This window comes from Citrus clementina, unplaced genomic scaffold (assembly GCF_000493195.1).
Source record: "Citrus clementina cultivar Clemenules unplaced genomic scaffold, Citrus_clementina_v1.0 scaffold_2, whole genome shotgun sequence".
Taxonomy (NCBI): domain Eukaryota; kingdom Viridiplantae; phylum Streptophyta; class Magnoliopsida; order Sapindales; family Rutaceae; genus Citrus; species Citrus x clementina.
The window spans coordinates 14,007,276-14,028,378 of NW_006262688.1; the positions used below are offsets into that span (position 1 = coordinate 14,007,276).

Sequence of the window (21,103 nt, forward strand, 5' to 3'; positions counted from 1 at the left end):
CTAACACACCCCTAACGTTTAGATAAAAAGATAAAAACCCTCCTAACGTTTCAAAAAAGATATTTATACCCCCATTCACTAACGGAAACAATTACTTTTAATAGAAATAGTAATTTTAATAGATAATTATCATTATACCCTTCTAGCATATAAAAAAAATTATTAATTGTTCAATTTGTCCATATATTGTTAACAAAATTTTAAATATACCCTCATTTCTCAATTCCTCTATTTAAATTTTTATCAAATTCTCTCTTCAAGCCAAATAAATTTAATCCATTATCAATTTTTATGTCTATTGGATATGTTATTTAATACAATTAAGATAAGATTTTTGTAATTATTGCTGTAACCAGCCTATTTTTATTTTGTTGATTATACAAGTTTAAATGATTGACATGTAGAGAATTGTTATTCTTATGACATTAATAACTAATTTTATTTATTTATATTCCCATGTAATGGATTAAATTTATTTGGCTTGAAGAGAGAATTTGATAGAAAATTAAATAGAGGAATTGAGCAATGAGGGTATATTTGTAATTTTATTAACAATAAATGGACAAATTAGACAATTAACAATTTTTTTTATGTGTTAGAAGGGTATAATGGTAATTATATATTAAAATTACTATTTTTGTTAAAAGTAACTATTTCCGTTAGTAAATGAGAGTGTAAATATTTTTTTCGAAACGTTAAGGAATTTTTGTTATTTTGTCTAAACATTAGTGGTGTGTTTGTTCTTTTTCCATTTATTTAAATAAATGTGAATGTAAGGAGTTAATGCTAATTCACTACAGTTAAACGTGTCCCTTAGAAATCCAAGGGTGTAATTATATAATTTAATAATAAAAAATTAACAACTTTTTATTAATAATTTTTTATGATCGATCAATTCATTGTTAATTGGTTAAATTGATAAAATGCAATAAATTTTAGTTGATTAAAATATATGTTCATTAAATTGAATATACATTCTATGAATCATTAAATTATTAATTAATTAACAAATTAATTAATAGGTTCTATATGGTCTTATATTATTGATTCATAGAGATTTCATTGTATGTTAGAGTTAGACTAGTAATTTTCAAGTTTAGGCCTCTTACCATTTTAAGTTACGGAGTAGGTCATTGACGCCCCCTCTAAATTTCTCATAAAATCCCTTTTTTAATTGAAATTATTTAAATAATCAAAGAAAAATTATTTTATTTTCTATTTTGAAAGGTAGTTCAATCTAACACTCAAATAAGCTATTCTTTTAGCAAAATCTTTACCTCCATCCCATGGCATAATTTATAGTTATATTTTAGTTTTTTAATTCAAAAATATTTTTTGAAAAATTATAAGAGTCCAAAATTATAGAGATAAAAATTATAAAAGAATGATTAAGGTGGCGTTTGTTTTTTAACTTAATAACTTAAAGTGACTTAACTTAATAAATTAAGTTAATTAGAGATGTTTGTTTTTATAACTTAATGAAACTTTTTAGATAATTCTGACTTAATAAAATAAGCCAATTTTTTTGGCTTTTTACTTAATGGAGAAATTTGAATTAAGTCAATTACTTGCTAATGTCAAAAATATCCTTGCTTTATAATTTATTTTTCATGTTTATTCCAAACTCACCCATAGACATTTACCCCATATAAAAATATCCCTGTTTTTTTCTTTATTATATTATATACGATAAAATTAAAAATTTATGGTATTTTATATATTAAAATTCTAAAATAATTATGTATTCACTTGAATATAGTTTTACTTATAAATGTTAAAATATTGTGGTATGTAATATATTATTTATTTGACATTCAAATTTAATAAGGATACAAATGTAAAAGTACATATTTTTAGCTTTTTAAGTTGAAAAAAAACAAACAACTTAATACTTATTTTCTGATATTCAGACGAAAAAACAAACATATTATTCAGATTCAGACATTTAGATCTATTCAGAATTCAGACTAATTCAGGTCTATTCAGGTTTCAGACAAAAAAACAAACGCCACCTAAGTGTGCATTGTTTTGCACGTTATTGTGCGCGACGAGTCACATATCACTTGATTATTGGTCGGACTAGTAAATGCTAGCCAATTATTTTATGTGATGTGGCACACCTAATTTAGTCTAAAAAATTATATAATATATAATAAAATAATTTAATTTTATGACTTAAAAGAAATATTCTTTCCAGGGCAAAGTTTTGTAGTAAGATGTTACAGATTTATATTTTACCAATTAAACACGGAAAATTTCGGAATAAAAATTGAAAGGGGTGTTGTAAGGATTTTAGAGGGGTGTTAAAGGCTCTACCCGAAGTATTTATTAAAAAGGGCTTGTTGTAGCCCAAAAACGAGTGAACTCACCTAGAATTAGACCGAGTTACAGCCGAGCCAATACACCGAACTTTTATTACTTCCAAAAGCTACGTCCAAAATCTGATTCAGAGAACTTTTACAGCAGAGCTCGCTCGGTCTCGCTCTTTTGATTTCTGATTCGATCAGAAAATCATGCAATCAATAGAAAATCTGGTGACCCAAATCCAAGGGCTATCAAGCAACGCATCAGATATCACAGCCCTTAAGGATTACTTGAAAGCAGGTGAAGATTTGCTCCGCTCTGAGTCGACTCGCTTGCTGTCGTTTCTCGACCAGCTCGACCCCTCCAAGCACTCCCTCGGTTACCTTTATTTCTTGTAATTACTTCTAATAATTCTAACATTAACTTTTAATTATTATGCTTGTGCATTGTGTTAGGCTTTTATAATTCAAGGGTTTGCTTTTATGTTATTGTTGGTTCTCAGAAAAAGAAAAAAAAAAGCATTTGTTTATTAGTTATTGTACTCGTAGATTATTTTAAGATTTTTAACTATTGTATTACGGATAAATGTTTGTTTTGTTTAATTGCTAGATTAGATAAATAAAGTCTTTTGGTTGCGGAGAAATCAAATAGATGAGCATTTTTTTTTTCAAATTTTATTTTTAGGGTTTATAGGAGAAAAGAAAATGTATATTTTTTAGGAATATTGACTTGTTGTTTTCTTAAAGAGTTTTGAGATTAATGTTATTTAGTGAAAGATTATTATTTCCTGACTGGTTTTTGAGCATTGGAAGGAGTTAATTGTATGTGTTTTGTGGGGACAGAGAGCCATGTATGTACTGTTCGATAACGAAAGAGCGAGCAAACACACTGGTTCCAATCATTGCTCGATTCATTACTTCTTGTTCTGCGGAGCAGATTCGTTACGTGCCAGAGAAGTGTATGGATCTTTTAATTTGAATCGAGTTGTGCTTCACATTATTGTATCTTTGACTGTTAGTTGGCAATTGGCATTATTGAGATAATTCTTTTGTTGTGTGTGTTTGTAGTCATCAATGTTTGTAAGAGGTATAAGGATCAAGTGTTGCTGCTTGAAGCACCCATCAGAGGGGTGGGTCCAATGCTGACCGCTATCCGCAAGATTCAGTCCTCCACTGAGCATTTGACCACTTTGCATCCAGAGTTTCTTCAACTTTGTCTATTGGCTAAGTGCTATAAAGCTGGTCTTTCTGTTTTAGAGGATGACATTTATGAGATTAATCTGCCAAGGGACTTTTTTCTCTATTGTTATTATGGGTAGGTTGCTCTTGATGCTTGGTTTTTATTTTTATTTCCTTGAACACTTTTGTACTTAAGTACTTACATTATGATGAGAGATGTATTTTCTGTGGCATTTGTCTTGTTTCATTGGACACTTTTCTTCCCTTATCTTCCTTGTAGCCTTCTATGTTTTATTTGAGATTTCTTATTTTTTATGCCCATGCACTGCAAATCCTCATGGTTCCTTAGGCACTTTACTGCACGGAAGTGTTTAATTTAATCGAAGTTTATACTGAATAACTGCATTTGTACTGATATCTTTTTACACAATCAATTTGTGCAATGGATAAGCTAATTATCTGTAACTAGTTGCTGCTTTCACTTAGATTCTCCTCGGGCAGATCAAGCAATATTGGCTTGGCTGGTATAAGCTACATGGAACATCTACTAGTGAAAGTAATTAACTTAATGGAATAAATAATTGAGAATAAAATTTTCTGTCTTTTGTGATAACTCGGTATTTCTGAACCATTGAGGATATTGAGCATTTTTAGGTTCCCTTGTGCTTTGTCCTTTTTAGTTATCTAGATGGCTGTCTGATTCCAACTTAACATAGAAAACATTTTATTGTGAGTTAAATGGCTGCAAATTATGGACTTTTCACATATGATGTTGTAAGACAGACATCACTTGTTTTAGTCGGTGGTAATTGATAGTTATTTTGAGTAAACATCAGGCAGCCAGTTCATTACGTCGAATGTTGTATTGTCTTGATATTATGTAGATTTATTTAATTCAAAAGAATTATTTAATCAAATTTTAAGAGTTACTTATGCCTTGAGGTTTGGATGTTTCTCTTGTTATATCCTTTTTGAGTATGATTTCTGACCGTGTTTCACATTGCATTTGACAGTGGGATGATATTCATCGGGCAAAAGCGCTTTCGGAAAGCTTTGGAGCTTCTACACAATGTGCGTCACTTTGCTACATGCAGTTCGCACATAATTGCTCATCACTAAACATCGTTGGTGTGATAGAACAAATCCTAATTTCTTTAGTTGTCTTTCAGGTCGTGACTGCTCCTATGTCCAGTATCAATGCTATAGCTGTTGAAGCATACAAAAAATATATATTAGTTTCCCTCATTCACCATGGACAGGTACGCTATGCTCTTTTCTTTTACCTTTCTTCTTGACATTTTTATGAATTTGACTGGAGAAGGTTGTTAAAAAAGAATACTTGGAAAAACAATTTTCTGTTTGGAACCTTATTTGTAGAACTGATCAGTGTTTATTGAAATGGACATACTGATTTGATAAATATTAAAATTCTTGCAAAAGGTAGAACTAGTAAACAGGCAGCTTTTAAAATTAATTACACAGTTATTTTTAATTTTTCTGGAAAAGGTCTAGACAAGTGTTAACTTGGATAAGTTCATCTTGCATTCTATTTCTAGTCACATCCTTTGAGATACATCCACCTACATTTTTTGTAATTTTTTTGACAGTTCTCTTCCACCCTCCCTAAGTACACTTCTTCAGCAGCTCAGAGGAATCTAAAGAATTTTAGTCAGGTAAAGCCTATATCTGTTAGCATTGTTATGAATGTTGCTACTCTTTGGTTTTCATGTTTTATCTTTTAGATCATTTTGATGCACCAATTGATTAATTTTATGATGAAAACATGGATTACAATAATCCTAATCTGACGAGATTATTTTGCTATCTTTCGAATGGCGTAGGATGCTTGCAATTTTTTAGTCCTCAGTTTCAATGTGTCTGCCTGACAATTACTAACTTGGTTACTGGTAGAATGACACTTTTAGCTATATAAATATTTTATTTTTTGTTATTAGATGTCCCGATGACAACTTTCATGATTCTTCATGCCATGACAGTCCTTTGAGAAAAATAAGGTGGATTTATTGTTTTCCATGCTTTCCCCTTACAAAATGAGATCAACCATATATGCATGACATAGAATTATGACAAAGACATTATGGGCTGGAAATTATGCAGTGTTCTTTGAAATTTTGGTCTGTACAATGGCAAGGAAGTAATCATTTAGACTACGTTAATGATCTGGGCAGGCGATAAGTGAAATGGGGCATGATTTTCTGCCATTTTTGAAGACATGTATTTAATGGAATTTTTGTGATTAAGGGACAAGAAAAGTCTGTTATATATGGGGTGGCAGGTGAGCCTGACTTATGTGTGGGGATATCTTGTATCTGGCAAATAGATTTCTTCTTTAATGTTTCTAAAATGAGATTGTCCTTTGTGATTTTTTCATTGAATACATTGAAGTTGAACCTGCTGTAGTAAATTCATTAAACATAGGGATGGCAATTGTACCCGCAAATCCACAAATCCGCCCAAACCTGCCCGCCAAAACCCGCCCGTTGCAGGTAATTTTACCCGTTGCGGGCGGGTTTAGTATTATAAACTAAAACCTGCACATGGATGCGGGTGGGTTTGATATTAACCTTATATCCGGTGGATACCCGCATGGATATCCACTAGACCCGCAATATTTTTAATTTAAAAATGTATAAAGAAAATAATGTTATTATTCAAATTACCAAATAGCCAAAGGCCCAAAGTTGTGTATGTGTGTACATGACCCATCTCCCATTCTAAAGTCATGACCTAAAGAAAACTAAAGGCATTTCCCTTTGACTTAGCCGCGCACCCATCTGACCATCTCTTATCTCTGTCTTCATTCAATCATTCTTTTCTTTTTCAGCCGTGAGCTTGTGACAGTGAGCCAGCGCCCTACACCCAACTTAATTCATGGATTATTATATATCTATTATAATTTTATACGTGCTATTTTTCTTTAACTTAATACATGAATTATTTTATTATTATAATTTTTTTCTTTGGATTAGTATTTGAAAATATTAATCTTAATTATTATTGTAGGCATTGTGTTAGATGGGTGCTTATGGTGGTGAATGAAATGAATATCTTCTTTTTGAGCTTGTTTTAAATGATAATATGAAATGTAATTATTATTTTTAAATATTGGTTTGTGTTTTTAAAATAGATTTGTGTAATTTATACTTAAATTTGAGAATTTGTATTGGATTGATGTTGAAATTTTAATTTTTCATTTACATTGTTTAAATATAAAATTGAGTATGTTATATGGAATTTGAGGTTATTATTATAAATTTATATATTAAACATTTGTGATTTTAAATACGGAAACCCGCAAAAAATCCGTCGGGTACCATTGCGGGTTTGGTAATTGTCAAAACTCGCTGCGCGTGGGTTTTTTTTAAAAAAATTAAAATCCGCTGTGGGTTGCGGGTAGATTTGGAAATTTAAATTTTGTGCGGGTTTGGGTTTGGTAATGGCAAACCCGCTGCGGGCGGTGCCCATTACCACCCCTAATTAAACATCTCTTGTTCTGTAGAAGACAAATGTTTTACTTGCAATTCTTTTGGTTTACAAACTTGGTGGAAAGAATGTACCTCCTGCAGTAAATTCATTAAACATTCCTTGTTCTGTAGACGGCAAATGTTATACATGCAATTCTTTTGGTTTACAAACTTAGTGGAAAGAATGTATATAATTTATGTTTCTGCTATTATGCATGCACTGGTTCTTTAAATTGCTACTTTTGTGCTTGAATAGCCTTACATGGAATTGGTTAATACCTACAATACTGGCAAAATTGTTGAGCTGGAGACATATGTTCAGACAAACAGGGAGAAATTTGAAAGTGTGAGTTATCTTTTATTTTAATTACTCTTTGTTTTTTCTTTTTCTTTTTAATGCTTGCTCTCTTTGGCTTCCTTGGTTATCAGAGCCTTTGGGTTTTTTCCAGGACAACAACCTTGGGTTGGTGAAGCAGGTTGTGTCATCCATGTATAAGCGAAATATCCAGAGATTAACCCAGACATATTTAACTCTTTCCCTGCAAGATATAGCTAACACGGTGCAACTAAATAGCTCTAAGGAGGCAGAAATGCATGTGCTTCAAATGGTAACTTTTGAAGTGCATTTGTTGTATCACTGAGGTTGAATTCTTATACTTTATGGCTGTACTGTTAACAAATTTTTGTCAAGTTTCAGATACAAGACGGTGAGATCTTTGCAACAATTAACCAGAAGGATGGTATGGTAAGATTCCTGGAGGATCCTGAACAATATAAAACATGTGAGATGATTGAGCATATTGACTCATCAATTCAGAGGTACGGATGTCAAGGAGAATTTCAGTAGGAATTCTTTTGAAATTCAGTCATTTCACAGAAATTTAGCTTCATCAAAAGAAACTCTGATTAGTAACGTATATTTATCTGATCAGTGATGTCTTTTTTCGACTTCTGCTATTTTAATCTTTCATAGATGATCCTGCAAGAAGTATTATGAAACATTAAGTCAATGTCTTGGGTTGAAATCAAGCATACTGCTTGCCAGTTACCTTACTTTTACTCGCGGACAAAATATGACGTGGCTACTGTGGTAATAATATTATTGTTTTATTTTCTCAGGATAATGTCACTGTCAAAGAAACTAACTGCAATGGATGAGCTTATATCATGTGATCCTTTATACCTTGGAAAGGTGAGAACATGATTTCTGTTCTGTAAAGATTTTGGCCCTGTATATTTAGGAATCAATGATCAGCTAACAAACTACTTTTGCACATTCAGGCCGGGAGAGAGCGACAGAGATTTGATTTTGATGATTTCGATAGTGTTCCTCAGAAGTTCAACATATGAGACAGGAAGTCCTGAAATCTGATCCGAGCAAAAGATGACGTGGATGATCCTAGATCTATTTTGTTGGTTTCACTGCCTTTTGTTTCTCCTTCTCATCTACTTGTTTCAAGATATGCAAAATTTCTGCAATTTTGATCCCAAGTGTGAGGTTAATATATGTGATGGAAAACCTGGTTCAGCCATGAACTAGTTATGATCTATGATAGTAGTGTTATGCTCTTCTCAATACTCTGTTAGATCGAACTGGCTGCCTTTTTTGTGCATAATACTGGTCTCGATGAGACTCATTCATTAGAAGACGGAGATGTTTCTTGTTCAAATGACAACTGCAACAGTTAGAGGCTTAGAGCTGCTGAATGAAATCATGTTTTCCGTTGGGGAGAAGAAATATATGATATTAGTAATGTGAATACACCGACATGTTGCCTAACATGTCTTGGTATGATGCATATCTGTTCGATGACTGTTGTCATGACAAAGTAGTGATGCATGTCTAACTGATGATTGCAATGGTACGAAGAAAATGGTGCAATCACCACGGATTCGGAACACCTCCTATTGGTTAGCTTTTAAAAGTTGAAATTACCTAGGTCTAACCTGGGAGGAAGCTCTGTGAATTTCACTCGATAAGAAATTCGTTACCCAAACAATTTCGGATGGTCGTTGGCGTGTAAGCGGCATTTGCATATTATTATAGCCAGCAGAACTGTCTTGCAGCCATCAAAAGTCTTGTTAAGCTTTGGATCAAAGATAACACTACAAAGATATCATGAAGCATAACCGTGCACGACTGGTAAAATGGATCACTAGATTGTGTTTGCGATGTGTTAATTTCATGTCGCGTCAAATTTAAATTAATTTAAATATTATTTATTTAATAATCGTGTCAAAATATTAAAACTCAAATTTGATACGGAAAATAAACGATTACCCAATAATTCACTAAATATATATATATATATATAAAATATACATATTTATTAAAATATTCCACATTTACAATATTGAAGTTTTATTTATATATATGTAAATAATATTATATATTGATATTATAAAATGTCTTTTCATATTTTACGCATTTACACTATTAGACTTTTAAATCTATATAAAATTCTATAAATAAAACAATGTGCATATGTTCATCCTTCTAAGAAAAAAAATTATATTTAATATTTGAATTTTTATAAAAAGAATCTATAAATTAATTTAGAATAAATAATATAATTGTATCATTGATCGGATAAATAGGTCAAGAACTGTAATTTTAATCCAACACTAAAAAATAACATGTTAATCCAAACCCAATCCATTTAATAATCGTGTTAAATTTAATAATCCATACTTATTGTTGTGTTCCTATTGGGTAATTGAATCGTATCAAATTTTGCCAACTCTATAACCATATGCTATCTTTCACATTTTTACCCATTGATCAGATTCAGAACTAGAAGGGCAAAAAGAAAAACAGTATATATTTAACCATGCTAATTGCTAGTTTCATATATCTAAAACAAAAGTTCTTTTACAATGAATCAAGTATACAGGAGAATCAAATTTCCTAAGTGGAAGTAAGCCAAACAACAGAATCACTAATGACAACCGTGATTAAAAGGACTCTCGAAAAGACCAACAGACAAATGAGCCGGTTCAAAATGTACATGGAGGACGCACAATTGGGAATCAAGAAACAGCCCTCTTCTAATAAAATTTTCAACTAGCTGATAAAAAGCAGAATACACAAGGAATATATGCAAACACAATATATATTTTTTTCCATGAAAAGAAGAAAATTTTAATTAATTAACCTTAGCGCTTCTATCTTTACATCGCATGTGCCATTCCTGGAGAACAGCTGCTTGAAGGGCTAGATGCTCAGCCTCCTCTGCTGTTAACTTTGACAGAGTTGAAGGTCCCTTGGCTTTACCATCTTCCTCACCGTCTTCCTTATTTTTCTTTTTATCCTCTTCTTCTTCTTCCTCCTCATTCTCTTCTTCCTCATCAGTTTTTGGTGTCTTTTTTGGTCGGGCTGCCTTCAGTAATGCTATCCGTTCCATTGAGATCCTAAGCCTCTCAGCAGCAGAAGCCTTCACTTCGTCCTCTGGCATGTACTCCACACCCCCATCAGTAAGGTCATCCAACCAGCCTTGTAGGTCTGATCCGATCTCCTTAGTGATTGATGAATCAGAAGCTCGAACAACAAATTTGCACATCATAGTCGTCGTCTCGTCTCCGAGGTCAACATTTCTGCTTACTTCACTGGCTCCAAAAATCATCATGCCCACAAAGCCACCATACCAAGTTTTTGCAGCATAACAAAGCTGTTTCAAGTTGGCAAATTATACAGTAATTTAAGTAGGATATCTTTGAAAGGCTCTGGATGATACTCGAATGGGTGCTAGGGAAAAATACTAATAATAATAATAATACAGAGGAATAAACACATTTCATGAAAGCATAAACTATTTGACATTTGATTGCAACCCCAAATTAGTTGACTGCAACCCCAAATTAGTAACACTTAAAGCAACTTTACTCAGAGGGAACAAGAAATATCAATTATTTAACAACTCTCTTCGCTGTTTCAGATGCTTTGGAAGATTCAACAGAGAGAAAACTTAAGCCCAAATGAGATTCCAGATTCCCAAATAACAGGTTTTAACCAAAAAGCCTAGGCACCAAAATGATATTTATCACAGGCTTTCTATGGCAGTGCTTTCACACCATAAAGAACAACAGGGAAAGTCTCAAAATACAAACATCAAGGCATCCTACCTGAAATCCAGCCACTGCCTGGATAATGTGTGAACAAACTATGTGGAAGGGCTTGGAGGACAAGGATTTTAGCCCGCTGAAAAAGGGAGACGTCCCGTACTGCTGTGCAGCAGTAGCCTTGAAGCCACTTCCCTCATAAATATAGGTACCCGTGTACTCTACTATAGCTGGTAAACTGGGCCATAGTCTGAAAAATTCAACCGGTGATATTTTATGCGGCAAAAGGAGTTCTGTCAATGGAATCTTGTACGGCTGACACCTCAAAATCACAGGTTCTCCCAGTTCCGGCCGTGCGCTTCTCTTTTGTCTCATAATTTGCGGATCCTCTTCAGCATAATCACCTTCATAATCTCCTATAGCACCACTTCCATGGAATGGGTAATATAAGACTTGAACCCAAAAGGCACACCTCTCGAAATGGGAAACACCCACTGTAACACTGCAGATTACCGGATCCTGTGAACATATATCATGAAGTAAATAGAAAATGAGATTTCATAGTGGAAGTCTGAGATTTCACAGAAAAAGAAAAAGAAAAACAAGCGCATATCTACAGAGAAGAAAAAACCTGTGAAACAAGATTTCGCAGCTGCCGAACTGCTTGAGGAGACCCATTCATAAAATACAAAGCACCAGATAACCCAACCCGAATATCCACACGATTTAATTCAAGCTCAGTCAAATTTAAAACCTGCAACAATAGGCAATTCAAAATGACAGTATTATCAACATGATATCAGGCCATCATCCACGACAGAGAATATCCTAATACTGGAAAAGACTATATTATAGGGGAAAAAAATATGGGGACAATCATATTGATTGGATTAAGACCCACTAGATCTAGAAGATTAAGCTAATATGAAGTGGTCCAACAAAAATATTTAAACTCAAAAACACTTACCTTGTGTGCATTCACAAAATCAATTAGAAAACCTAACACGTGGATGCAAACACATATCCTACTCGTGTCTTATATATATAATTCAATTAATTGACTAAGAGACTTGAATTCTGAACCTCTTAGTTAACCAAGGTCTATATCATAACAGATAGCAATTGATGGTTGCAACATGCAACTATAGAAAGCCTTGGAACCAGACATTGCAATAATTGCCATGCCATTACTCTGGTAACTGAATGAAAAATGTTTATCCTACGAGGTTTATCAAGATATAAGAAACAGTTGGTCCAATTATTTTCCACAGTATGCTCCAAGAGAAATGAGGACAATATCTATTCAATATTAGTTCATAGCCAGAGTTAAAAATAGATAACATCTACTTGAAAGTAGTTTATGCTTCCGTAGTGCAAGTTAAGTGGTTTCAAGTTACTGCTCCACTTCTACTATTACAATCAACCCTCCATTTTTTATGACCAATTTTTTTACTCCTTTAATGGAAAAGGAGAAATACATTGCAGTTTATATTAATTTTAATGAAAATATTCAATAAGGGACTTGTTTTAGCATGTAAATAGAAACTACAAGCGAAGATATTTATAAAGAATAAAACATACAAGTTAATAAATCTTAACCTTTAAATGCAGGGTGATCTTTCCGTCACTTGAGTCTGCCAAATGATATGCTTCAACATAGCAAGGGTCGCTACTACCAGTCAAAGTATATGCAGTTGGAGAAGCCTTCAGTGACGTAGCTTCAATTCCTTTTGTCAGCAAAAGAGTTAATTCACTGGGGTTCGGCCTCCAGAGCTCCAGAATTGCCTTGTGAACCAAGCCTTCCAGTTTTCTATCTTGAGCACCTGATGCTTCATAAAACTGAACAGTGAGTTTATGGTGGCTAAATGGGTAATCTCCTCTGGCTTCATTGACACAAGCCCACCTGAAAAAGGAACATAATGTAACTTAGTAATGCACATCAAAGATGCAGCATAACTGCAAAACTGCAACAGCTAAGTTTAAAAGAGCATAATGAAATAACTACATCTGCCAACAAAAACATCCTAAACAAGGAAAAATCTGTGCAAAAAAAATAATAAAAATAAAACTTTTTATAAGCAAAAGTCATAATTCATGCAGGAAAGTAAGTATAACAAAGGAAAACCATCAGAAATTATGCCATACTTGAATTAATTTGATACTTTTACTTCCATCATTACCAGATTCATGCGGAAAACAGAGCTAGAAACACTCTTTTATGTGTTAATATATATTAATTATGCAGCCCGTCATAAATTCAGAGTTCAACTCAACTCAGACAACCATGAAAAAGGGGCTAGTAACCATATTTAGGGCTATGGACTGAGATGACAATCAGCAGACATTCCAGAATGGCAGGGACGAGAGGTAAAAAAGATAATCCGTCAGCACATGCTTCAATATCTAGAACAAGTAACATTATCAGCAAAAGTCAGCAATTATACAATAACATCTGATGTTCTACTCACTTGTTTTCCGGGTGACTAGAAGCATATTTAATTCTCTGCAAAATCAAACGGCACTGATGTTTGTTGACAGAATCAGCCAAAGTACTGTTTCTGAACTCCTCTAGCTCTTTTGTTAGCAACTGCCCTGCCCGAGGGTTACGAGATCCCAACCTCTGAGCAGATATAAGAACTGCCTGAACATCTTGAAGCCTATTCGATGTATTCGCAGATGAATCTACATTGAAGAGGACTTTATGGATATTTGATATGATGATGTTCAAAGGATCCTCAGGGTCATCAGCAAGAAGTGGATCCAAACCTTCCAAATCTATGTGTTCTGCAATAGCCCAAATAAGGCGGGCCAACATTCTTGGGGTATTCACCTGTCAAATGCACAAATGTATATCATCAAAAGGTAACTTAGCAGAAGATATCGATATTAATTTTACAAAAAGCGAAAACATAGTTGCAAAAGGAAAAAGTGGGTAAAGGAAGGAATAAAAAAAAGAAATTATAAAATCCATTTCAACCAAAGAAAGGAAAAAGTGGGTAAATTAGCAGAAGATATCAATATTAATTTTGCAGAAAGCGAAAACATAGTTGCAAAAGGAAAAATTGGGTAAAGGAAGAAATAAACAAAAGAAATTATAAAATCCATTTCAACCCCCCGAAAAAAAAATTGACGACAGCCTTTTCCCAAATTAACGAATCAAAAAGTCCCAACATGTCAATCTGAAAATGAACAGATATACCATGGCTTGTTAGCATAGCACCAAATTTAATTATCACAAATCATGATTTAGTGTGCAATCAGCATAATGACCATATAGCCATCTGAGTAACTCAATAAGAGCAGACATACCTCATGCAGATCTTTGACAAGTTGACGCTGCATATTTTGCAATCTAGTCTCATTTAAGATTTGATCCTGCGAAGCGCCATCTTTTACTCTTTTTACACCTCCTCGGGTATCATATATATGACATAGCCTCACAAGCAACTTCAAATAGCAATCAATTGCATAAGTACGACCATCACAATCCCATTTGACACAAGGTCGACAAACTTCCACAACCTCCAAAGCCGGTTCTGTCCAGTTTAGTGCACCATAACCAGTTCCATATGCCAAGGCTCCAATCACTCTGCTCTCCATTCCTGAGTTCTTTTGTTCTGGCAAAGGTAGAGACAACTGGAAGCAACTTTCTACCAGTGATGCCACTAATTCTTCCCTAAACAAGCTTTTGCTCGTTACGCTATTAAGGTCATCTCTTATCCTTGGATCCTCAAAAAGAGAAGCAATATCAGTTCCCGGAAGAGGCTTCTGACCTCTTCGGACACTTTCCTTTGCAAAAAGGTCCACACAAAGAGCTGTCCGACAAATACAGGCTAAAGCATGCATACGGTCAGATTCTGCTCTCAAGTTTCTCACCATAAGAAGTAGCCTCCTAAACAATGAAACCTTCAAGCACAAAATTCACAATCAGATCATGCGTACACCTATCCCTTAGTATATAGATAATTGACTTTTGTTACTACCACAATCATCCACTTCTAACCACTCAACAACATCTTTTGTTTCTCAGTCCTATAAAGTTACTAAAGAGCTGTCATTTCACACTTCGAAGCCCACTAAAGAAAATTAAACTCAACATAACTTTGAAATGAATACATTCGAGCTACACACTCACCTCATCTAGTGAACATTCTTTAACAAATCAAAGTTGCCACATTTCATCAAAGAATAACCGTTGAATCTATCATATCCTATTCATTAGTTCCCTTACATGGAAATATAAATTGCAACAACAATCAAATATAAAAACGAAAGAAGTAAAAGAGAACATCAACCTGCAAATGAAGATCTAATAGATGTAAATTTGTAACAACGGCCCTAACAATACTCTCTCTGGCTGACGAGAACTCCTGACGATCCCAAAGTGTCAAAATTGCAATAATTGACTGCGAAGCCCACTCAGTCTTCCCTCCAGGCACATCAGCCAAATACAACATGTTAATACCCACTTCAAAAATCACCGCTGGATCCAGTGACGACGCCAAGAATGGAACCAAATGTGTCACCACATCAGAAACCCCAACTAATTTCTCTGCATTTGAGTCTACTTGAGTTCCATTAACTCCATTGGAGTCCTTTGACAATCTTCTAATCACATCCCCTCTCCCAGAAGCCACAGCTTTCACTGAGTAAACAATAGGAAACACTGTTGCCCTGAAACTCTCTATCGGTAACACCAACGAGCGTGCCATTAACGCGCTTCGTTTTTTCCACACGAAATTCACCATCGCGGAGACCCAATTAGATCGAATCGCAAGTGAGTTTTCACTATCCACAAGCTTGTCCCCAGCTAATCTACTCATTCGTTTCGATTCGAATTCTTGAAACAGTCTTCCGACGGATTCAAAAGCCACCTTCGAAACATTGTCGGATCTGTCGAGCATGTTTTGGCCGATACGTGTCCACCAAATTGACACCTTGTCTAACAAGTTCACGTTGTTTTCACACAGCGTGACTAAATCATCACGTGCGAGAATACAACCTAGGGTTTCAGTGATGGAGTGGCGGAGGTTGTCAGATGGAGAGTCGAAGCAACCAGAGATCTCGGCGTTGGCATCAGAGATGAGTTTGGAGAGGGCGTAGGAAGGGATGGCGGCAAGGATAGAGATCGCAGCGGCGGTGACGTCGGGGTCAGGGAAGTGGAGATCGGAGCGGATGCCGGAGCAGACGGAGTCCCAGAGATCGGCAGTCAAGCGAGAGCAGCGAATAAGGTCGAAGGATAGTTTTTTGCAGACGGCGGAGGCAGGAGCGGCGACGATTTCTTCGACCGCGGTTTTGGCGATAACGGAAATGTCGCGGCCGGCAGCGGATTGTTGTAGAGCTTGAAGGAGAGCGCTGGACTGGCGGAGAGCGTCGTTGGAGCGGAGGTCCGCTTGGATCTGAGCAAAAAGGATATCCATTTCAGTGGGATTCAAGCTCGAAAAACAAGAGCTAATTAATTAATAAAATGGTTTTGCTATAATTTGAACACGTACGAGTTCATCATTTCCCTCTGGTGCTAATACACACAGATCATCCAACAAATCGAGTCTGCTGCTAGCCTTGTAGTAATGTGGCTGTTTTCCTTTTTATTTTTTGTAATTTAAAAAGATTCTCCAACTATCGGAATTGGCCCTCCACTGGGTCCAAAAAAATTGACAGACTTGGCAGTCCAGCCTAGAAATAATACCGCTCCAAATACATTTGTTTAAGGATAGATCAGTGAGTAGAGCTTTTAACACCCCTATAAATTTCTTATAACACCCCTTTTAAATTTTATTTTCTAAAATACCCTCAATTTAATTAAAGAAAAAAGAAAGAATCATAAATTATAACCTTACCACTCACAATAGTGAGGATTGTGTTATATATGGGCTTCAATTTGGTGAATGATGGGTGATCCCTATTTTTATCACCACATCTCCTAAAATTTTAAACTAAGAGTCTGTCATGCTAGAAATTCAAACTTTGTATAGAGCAAGTGACTCCATTTTTGATGGCCAAGGATAGGTGTTATCAATAATGATGTTATTGCTAAAATGTTACTCTCTAATCCACTACAATAATGATTTTAATGACAATAATGGTATTGCACTAACTGATGTTGAAGAAGAAGTGTTACTGTTAACATGTATATGTCCATAATATTGATTTTGATGATAATAAATTTTAAATGTTTTTGATTAAAATGTTGGAGCTATTCTTTAATAAACGAAAGCTTTATAATCATTCCAATTATATTAAAAAAGGTTGGATAAGTGTTATATTTCAATATCAGAAAATGATTCTCTGCAATATCTAGCTAAAAAGGATTCTGGAAATAAACGGTGAACTGTTTTCTCTTTAAATGGCTAACCGATTAAAACCAGAGAGTAACAAATTGCTTAAGCTTTAACCGGTTAAGAAAAACGGATAACACAAAATGCTGGGAAGGCTACTGGAATTAACCCGTGGACCGTTTATTGAAACGGCTAACCGATAAAATCCAGAATGGAAGATTGTACTTATCTTGTTACTGGAAACAAACGGCAAAAGTTTAACTGAAACAGATAAGGTTAAATTGTTTTGCAGGTTACTGGAAACAAACGACGAACCGTTTATTTCAAACGGTTAACCGATAAATTCCAGAAAGGTTATTTTGTACAAATCTTTAACTGTTTAGTGTAAATAGATTACTGAAGTTTATCTTGCAGGTCTCTGGAATTTAACGGCGAAAGGGTAACCTAAATGGCAAACCGTTTATTTGAACTTTGGCCCAACGGTAACTTTTGATCAGACTAAACGGTTAACCGTTAATGGTTAACGGCGAACTGATTTCGGGCAGACAGTCTGTAATGGCTAGTTTTCTGCTCCAACTATAAATAAGCTCATTCAAATTCAAACGAGAGTTGATCACAACACGACCATTGAGCTTACATTCTAGAATACAAACTTCATAGAGCTTTAAACACATTCATTCTTCATCTATTCACACATTGGGCATTGATTTGTAATCTTAAATATTGTGTGAGAGAAAAACAATTTGTAATCTTTTATTTTGAGTGATTGTAAGTGTTGAGATACACTTGGGTAAAGAGATTGGGGATAATCTCTTGTTGTAAATGTTTATTGACACATTGGAAGTCAATTGTAAGCATTTGAAGCCTTGGAGGTTTGCTTAGTGGAATCCTCAAGCCCAGAAAGCTTGGAGGTGTGGATGTAGGCGAGGTTGGCCGAACCACATAAAAATCATTGTGTTTGAATCTCTCTTCCCTTATCCTTTTATATTGTGATTGATTTATTGGTTATTGCTTTAAATTAGTTTTGGATTTGCATTGAGTTTTAATCTAGAATTGAATATTTTTTAGAATCCCAATTCACCCCCCTCTTGGGTTGCATAACTAGAATTTCAGTTACTAACGATGATATCATTGTAGCAATGTTACTATATATTTTAATACAATGATGATCCCATTGACGACATCGATAATACACCAATTGATAGCACTTTTGTGGAATTATACCATAGTTCTATTGATGATAGTGATGACAGTCTTTTTGATAGTCTAATTGATGATGGAAATGACAATATTTTTTATTCTCTTATTAATATTGGAGATAATGGTCATTTTGGTAGTCCTATTAATGATGGAGATAATGTTCATCATGAGGGTATAATCAGTGATACAAAAGATTTGCCTTACCTTTCAAACAACCATGAACCACGATGAAGTCATCATGTTACGCTAAGACCACATTCCAACAAGCTAGCAGTTGACCCCCTTGTAAGTATTGCTCTAGTTTTACCTTTATACTCGATTGCGTTAGAGTTGATTAGACATTATGGTTTTGGGGTAAATTATTTAATGGCAAGTATAATTTAATATTAGAATTTTACAAAGTTTACTTGAGAGAGAAATATGATTTCATAGTTGCAAAGTCCACAACAACACATTTCAAGGCCCATTGTGCTTCAAAATCATGTAGATTGCATATTGGAGCAACAAAAGCTTCAAATAAGGAAAATGTATTTTAGGTAGTGATGAGATGTAATAGGGTACACACTTATTATAATGAGGTGTTGCCTAGTGGTCTTTGTTGGACAAGAATTAGTTTGTCGATAATCTTATCATTGTAAAATCCAACCTCTTTTAGCTTTCGAGGAAAGATTACTTCAAGTTGCTTGATGTGTAAATTCGCAAGTGTACTAGTCGGTACAAGTAATATAATGAAGAGTAGAATATCGTTCTACAGAGATTGTATACCCTATTAGCTATTGAAATTATTCTAACCTTAATTTATTTGAACAATCGAATAGGCGGATTTAGATTAAAAATTATAATAAAATAAAATAACTAAAAATTAAATAAAAATGTAGGCAGTAATAGAAATCACCAAGAGATTAATTGAAAATGGATGCTATTCTAAAGTGTTTACCGTTAAAAAGCTTTCATGGGTCACCATCATTTTATAGGCAATTCATTCCTTATTTCAGTACTATTATGGCACCAGTCATTGATTGCATGACAGAAAGACAATTCTTTTGGATAAAAGCGGCTACTAAGGCATTTGAAGTTATCAAAGAAAAGCTAATTATTACTCTAGTACTTGCCCTACTAGATTTTTCTCTCATTTTTGAAGTACAATGTGGTGCATCCAAAATAGGCATTGGAGTTTTTTTTAGCCAACAGAGTAAGCCTAGAGCTTATTTCAGTGAGGAGTTGAATGGAGCAATAGGATGTTACAACACTTATGATATAGAGTTTTATGCAGTGGTCCAGGCATTAACACATTGGCGTCATTCTAATCATAAAGACTTTATTTAATACACTGATCATGCTACTGTGAGACATCTCAATAATCAAAATAAGCTTGATCATCGACACGCCATGTGGACAATGTTTCTTCAACAATTTACTTTTGTAGTAAAGCATGCTTCTAGTGAATCCAATAGGGTCGCAGATGCACTTAGTCAATGATCTTCCTTGTTGACTAATACAACTCAAAAGTGTTAATTACTCCTAAATATAAGAATATATAGTTATAATTTAATTTGGTGAGTTCGAGGTTGAATCACAGGGAATCTAAAAATCTAGTAGTCAATTATTAAATAAAATTAATTATAAAAAAGGAATTATTCGTTTAAAAACTGATAAGGTTACGAGATTGAATTTTAGTATTCAAATTACAGTCATAATACTTTCTTTTAATTTTATTTTATATTTACTTTAATAATTTAATTATTGTATGACTTAATCATTAACTAACCATTTATGAATAAATGAGGATAAAATATATAATGTGCCACAACTACATGGGTGTGTCAAAATTACGTTTAAATAATGTATGGATCCAAAGTAGATCCAGATTTACAGGTTAAATGAAAATAAATGTGAAAAATATAACTTATAAATATATAATTAAAATAATAAACCATAAACTTACTTGAGAGAATAATTAATTCCATAATTCAAAATTTTGAGTTTTACCTTTCATCTTAACTTAGAAAATGAGACACTTATATTGACAAATAAAACACTCATTTTCAGGACCAAAATGTTTTGACATACAGCACAACGCACCCAATTCTTTTGCCTATGAGCACCGCGCACCCATTTCCGTTTATTTTTCAGTTAACTGTAACGGATCAGTCTATATTTTGATTAAATGACAAATATACCCTTGCGTTGAATTCAAATGCATCCAGGTGAGTCATTAAACTATGAAATTTACCACTAGCCATTATTTAAAGGTGTATTTACACACGAAGACCAATTATAACTGTTAAATTATATTGACTATACTACCCTTAGCATATTGGTTTATTACCATGCGCATAAAAAATCCAACGGCTATAAAATCTGAGCAACAGTAATAATGGCTATATGGTTACAAGAGCAGTAATAAAAATTGATAAATTTGAGCTGATGCATTACTACAAGCTGTGATGTTTAACACACATAAATACCCACCCTCTTCACACCTCAATGATTTTCATTGACTCACTTGGAAACTCCATCATTTTTTTTACTCAGCAACAACTTACAGTAGTACAACATTTGCTTTTACCCATCGAAACAATACAACTTCAACAGCAGC

The 21,103-nt window shown here is 34.0% G+C and overlaps 2 protein-coding genes across 2 annotated transcripts; one reads left to right on the forward strand and one right to left on the reverse strand.

The window, feature by feature from the left end:
* Window positions 1-2,400: 2,400 nt before the first annotated feature.
* On the forward strand, window positions 2,401-8,777 carry LOC18052240 (COP9 signalosome complex subunit 3). The gene is made up of 11 exons (XM_006447067.2): window positions 2,401-2,698; window positions 3,147-3,262; window positions 3,372-3,618; window positions 4,496-4,553; window positions 4,652-4,741; window positions 5,090-5,155; window positions 7,224-7,313; window positions 7,417-7,575; window positions 7,665-7,786; window positions 8,087-8,159; window positions 8,249-8,777. The coding sequence occupies exons 1-11, from the start codon at window positions 2,514-2,516 to the stop codon at window positions 8,315-8,317; spliced, it is 1,275 nt and encodes a 424-aa protein (XP_006447130.1). The 5' UTR covers window positions 2,401-2,513; the 3' UTR covers window positions 8,318-8,777.
* Window positions 8,778-9,787: 1,010 nt separating this feature from the next.
* Window positions 9,788-16,703, reverse strand: LOC18052241 (protein TPLATE). Its single transcript, XM_006447068.2, has 7 exons — window positions 15,322-16,703; window positions 14,336-14,932; window positions 13,495-13,856; window positions 12,626-12,929; window positions 11,658-11,780; window positions 11,090-11,545; window positions 9,788-10,635 (listed from the first exon to the last, which is right to left on the reverse strand). Exons 1-7 carry the CDS (start codon window positions 16,444-16,446, stop codon window positions 10,114-10,116), a joined length of 3,489 nt encoding a protein of 1,162 aa, XP_006447131.1. The 5' UTR covers window positions 16,447-16,703; the 3' UTR covers window positions 9,788-10,113.
* Between the last annotated feature and the right edge of the window lie 4,400 nt (window positions 16,704-21,103).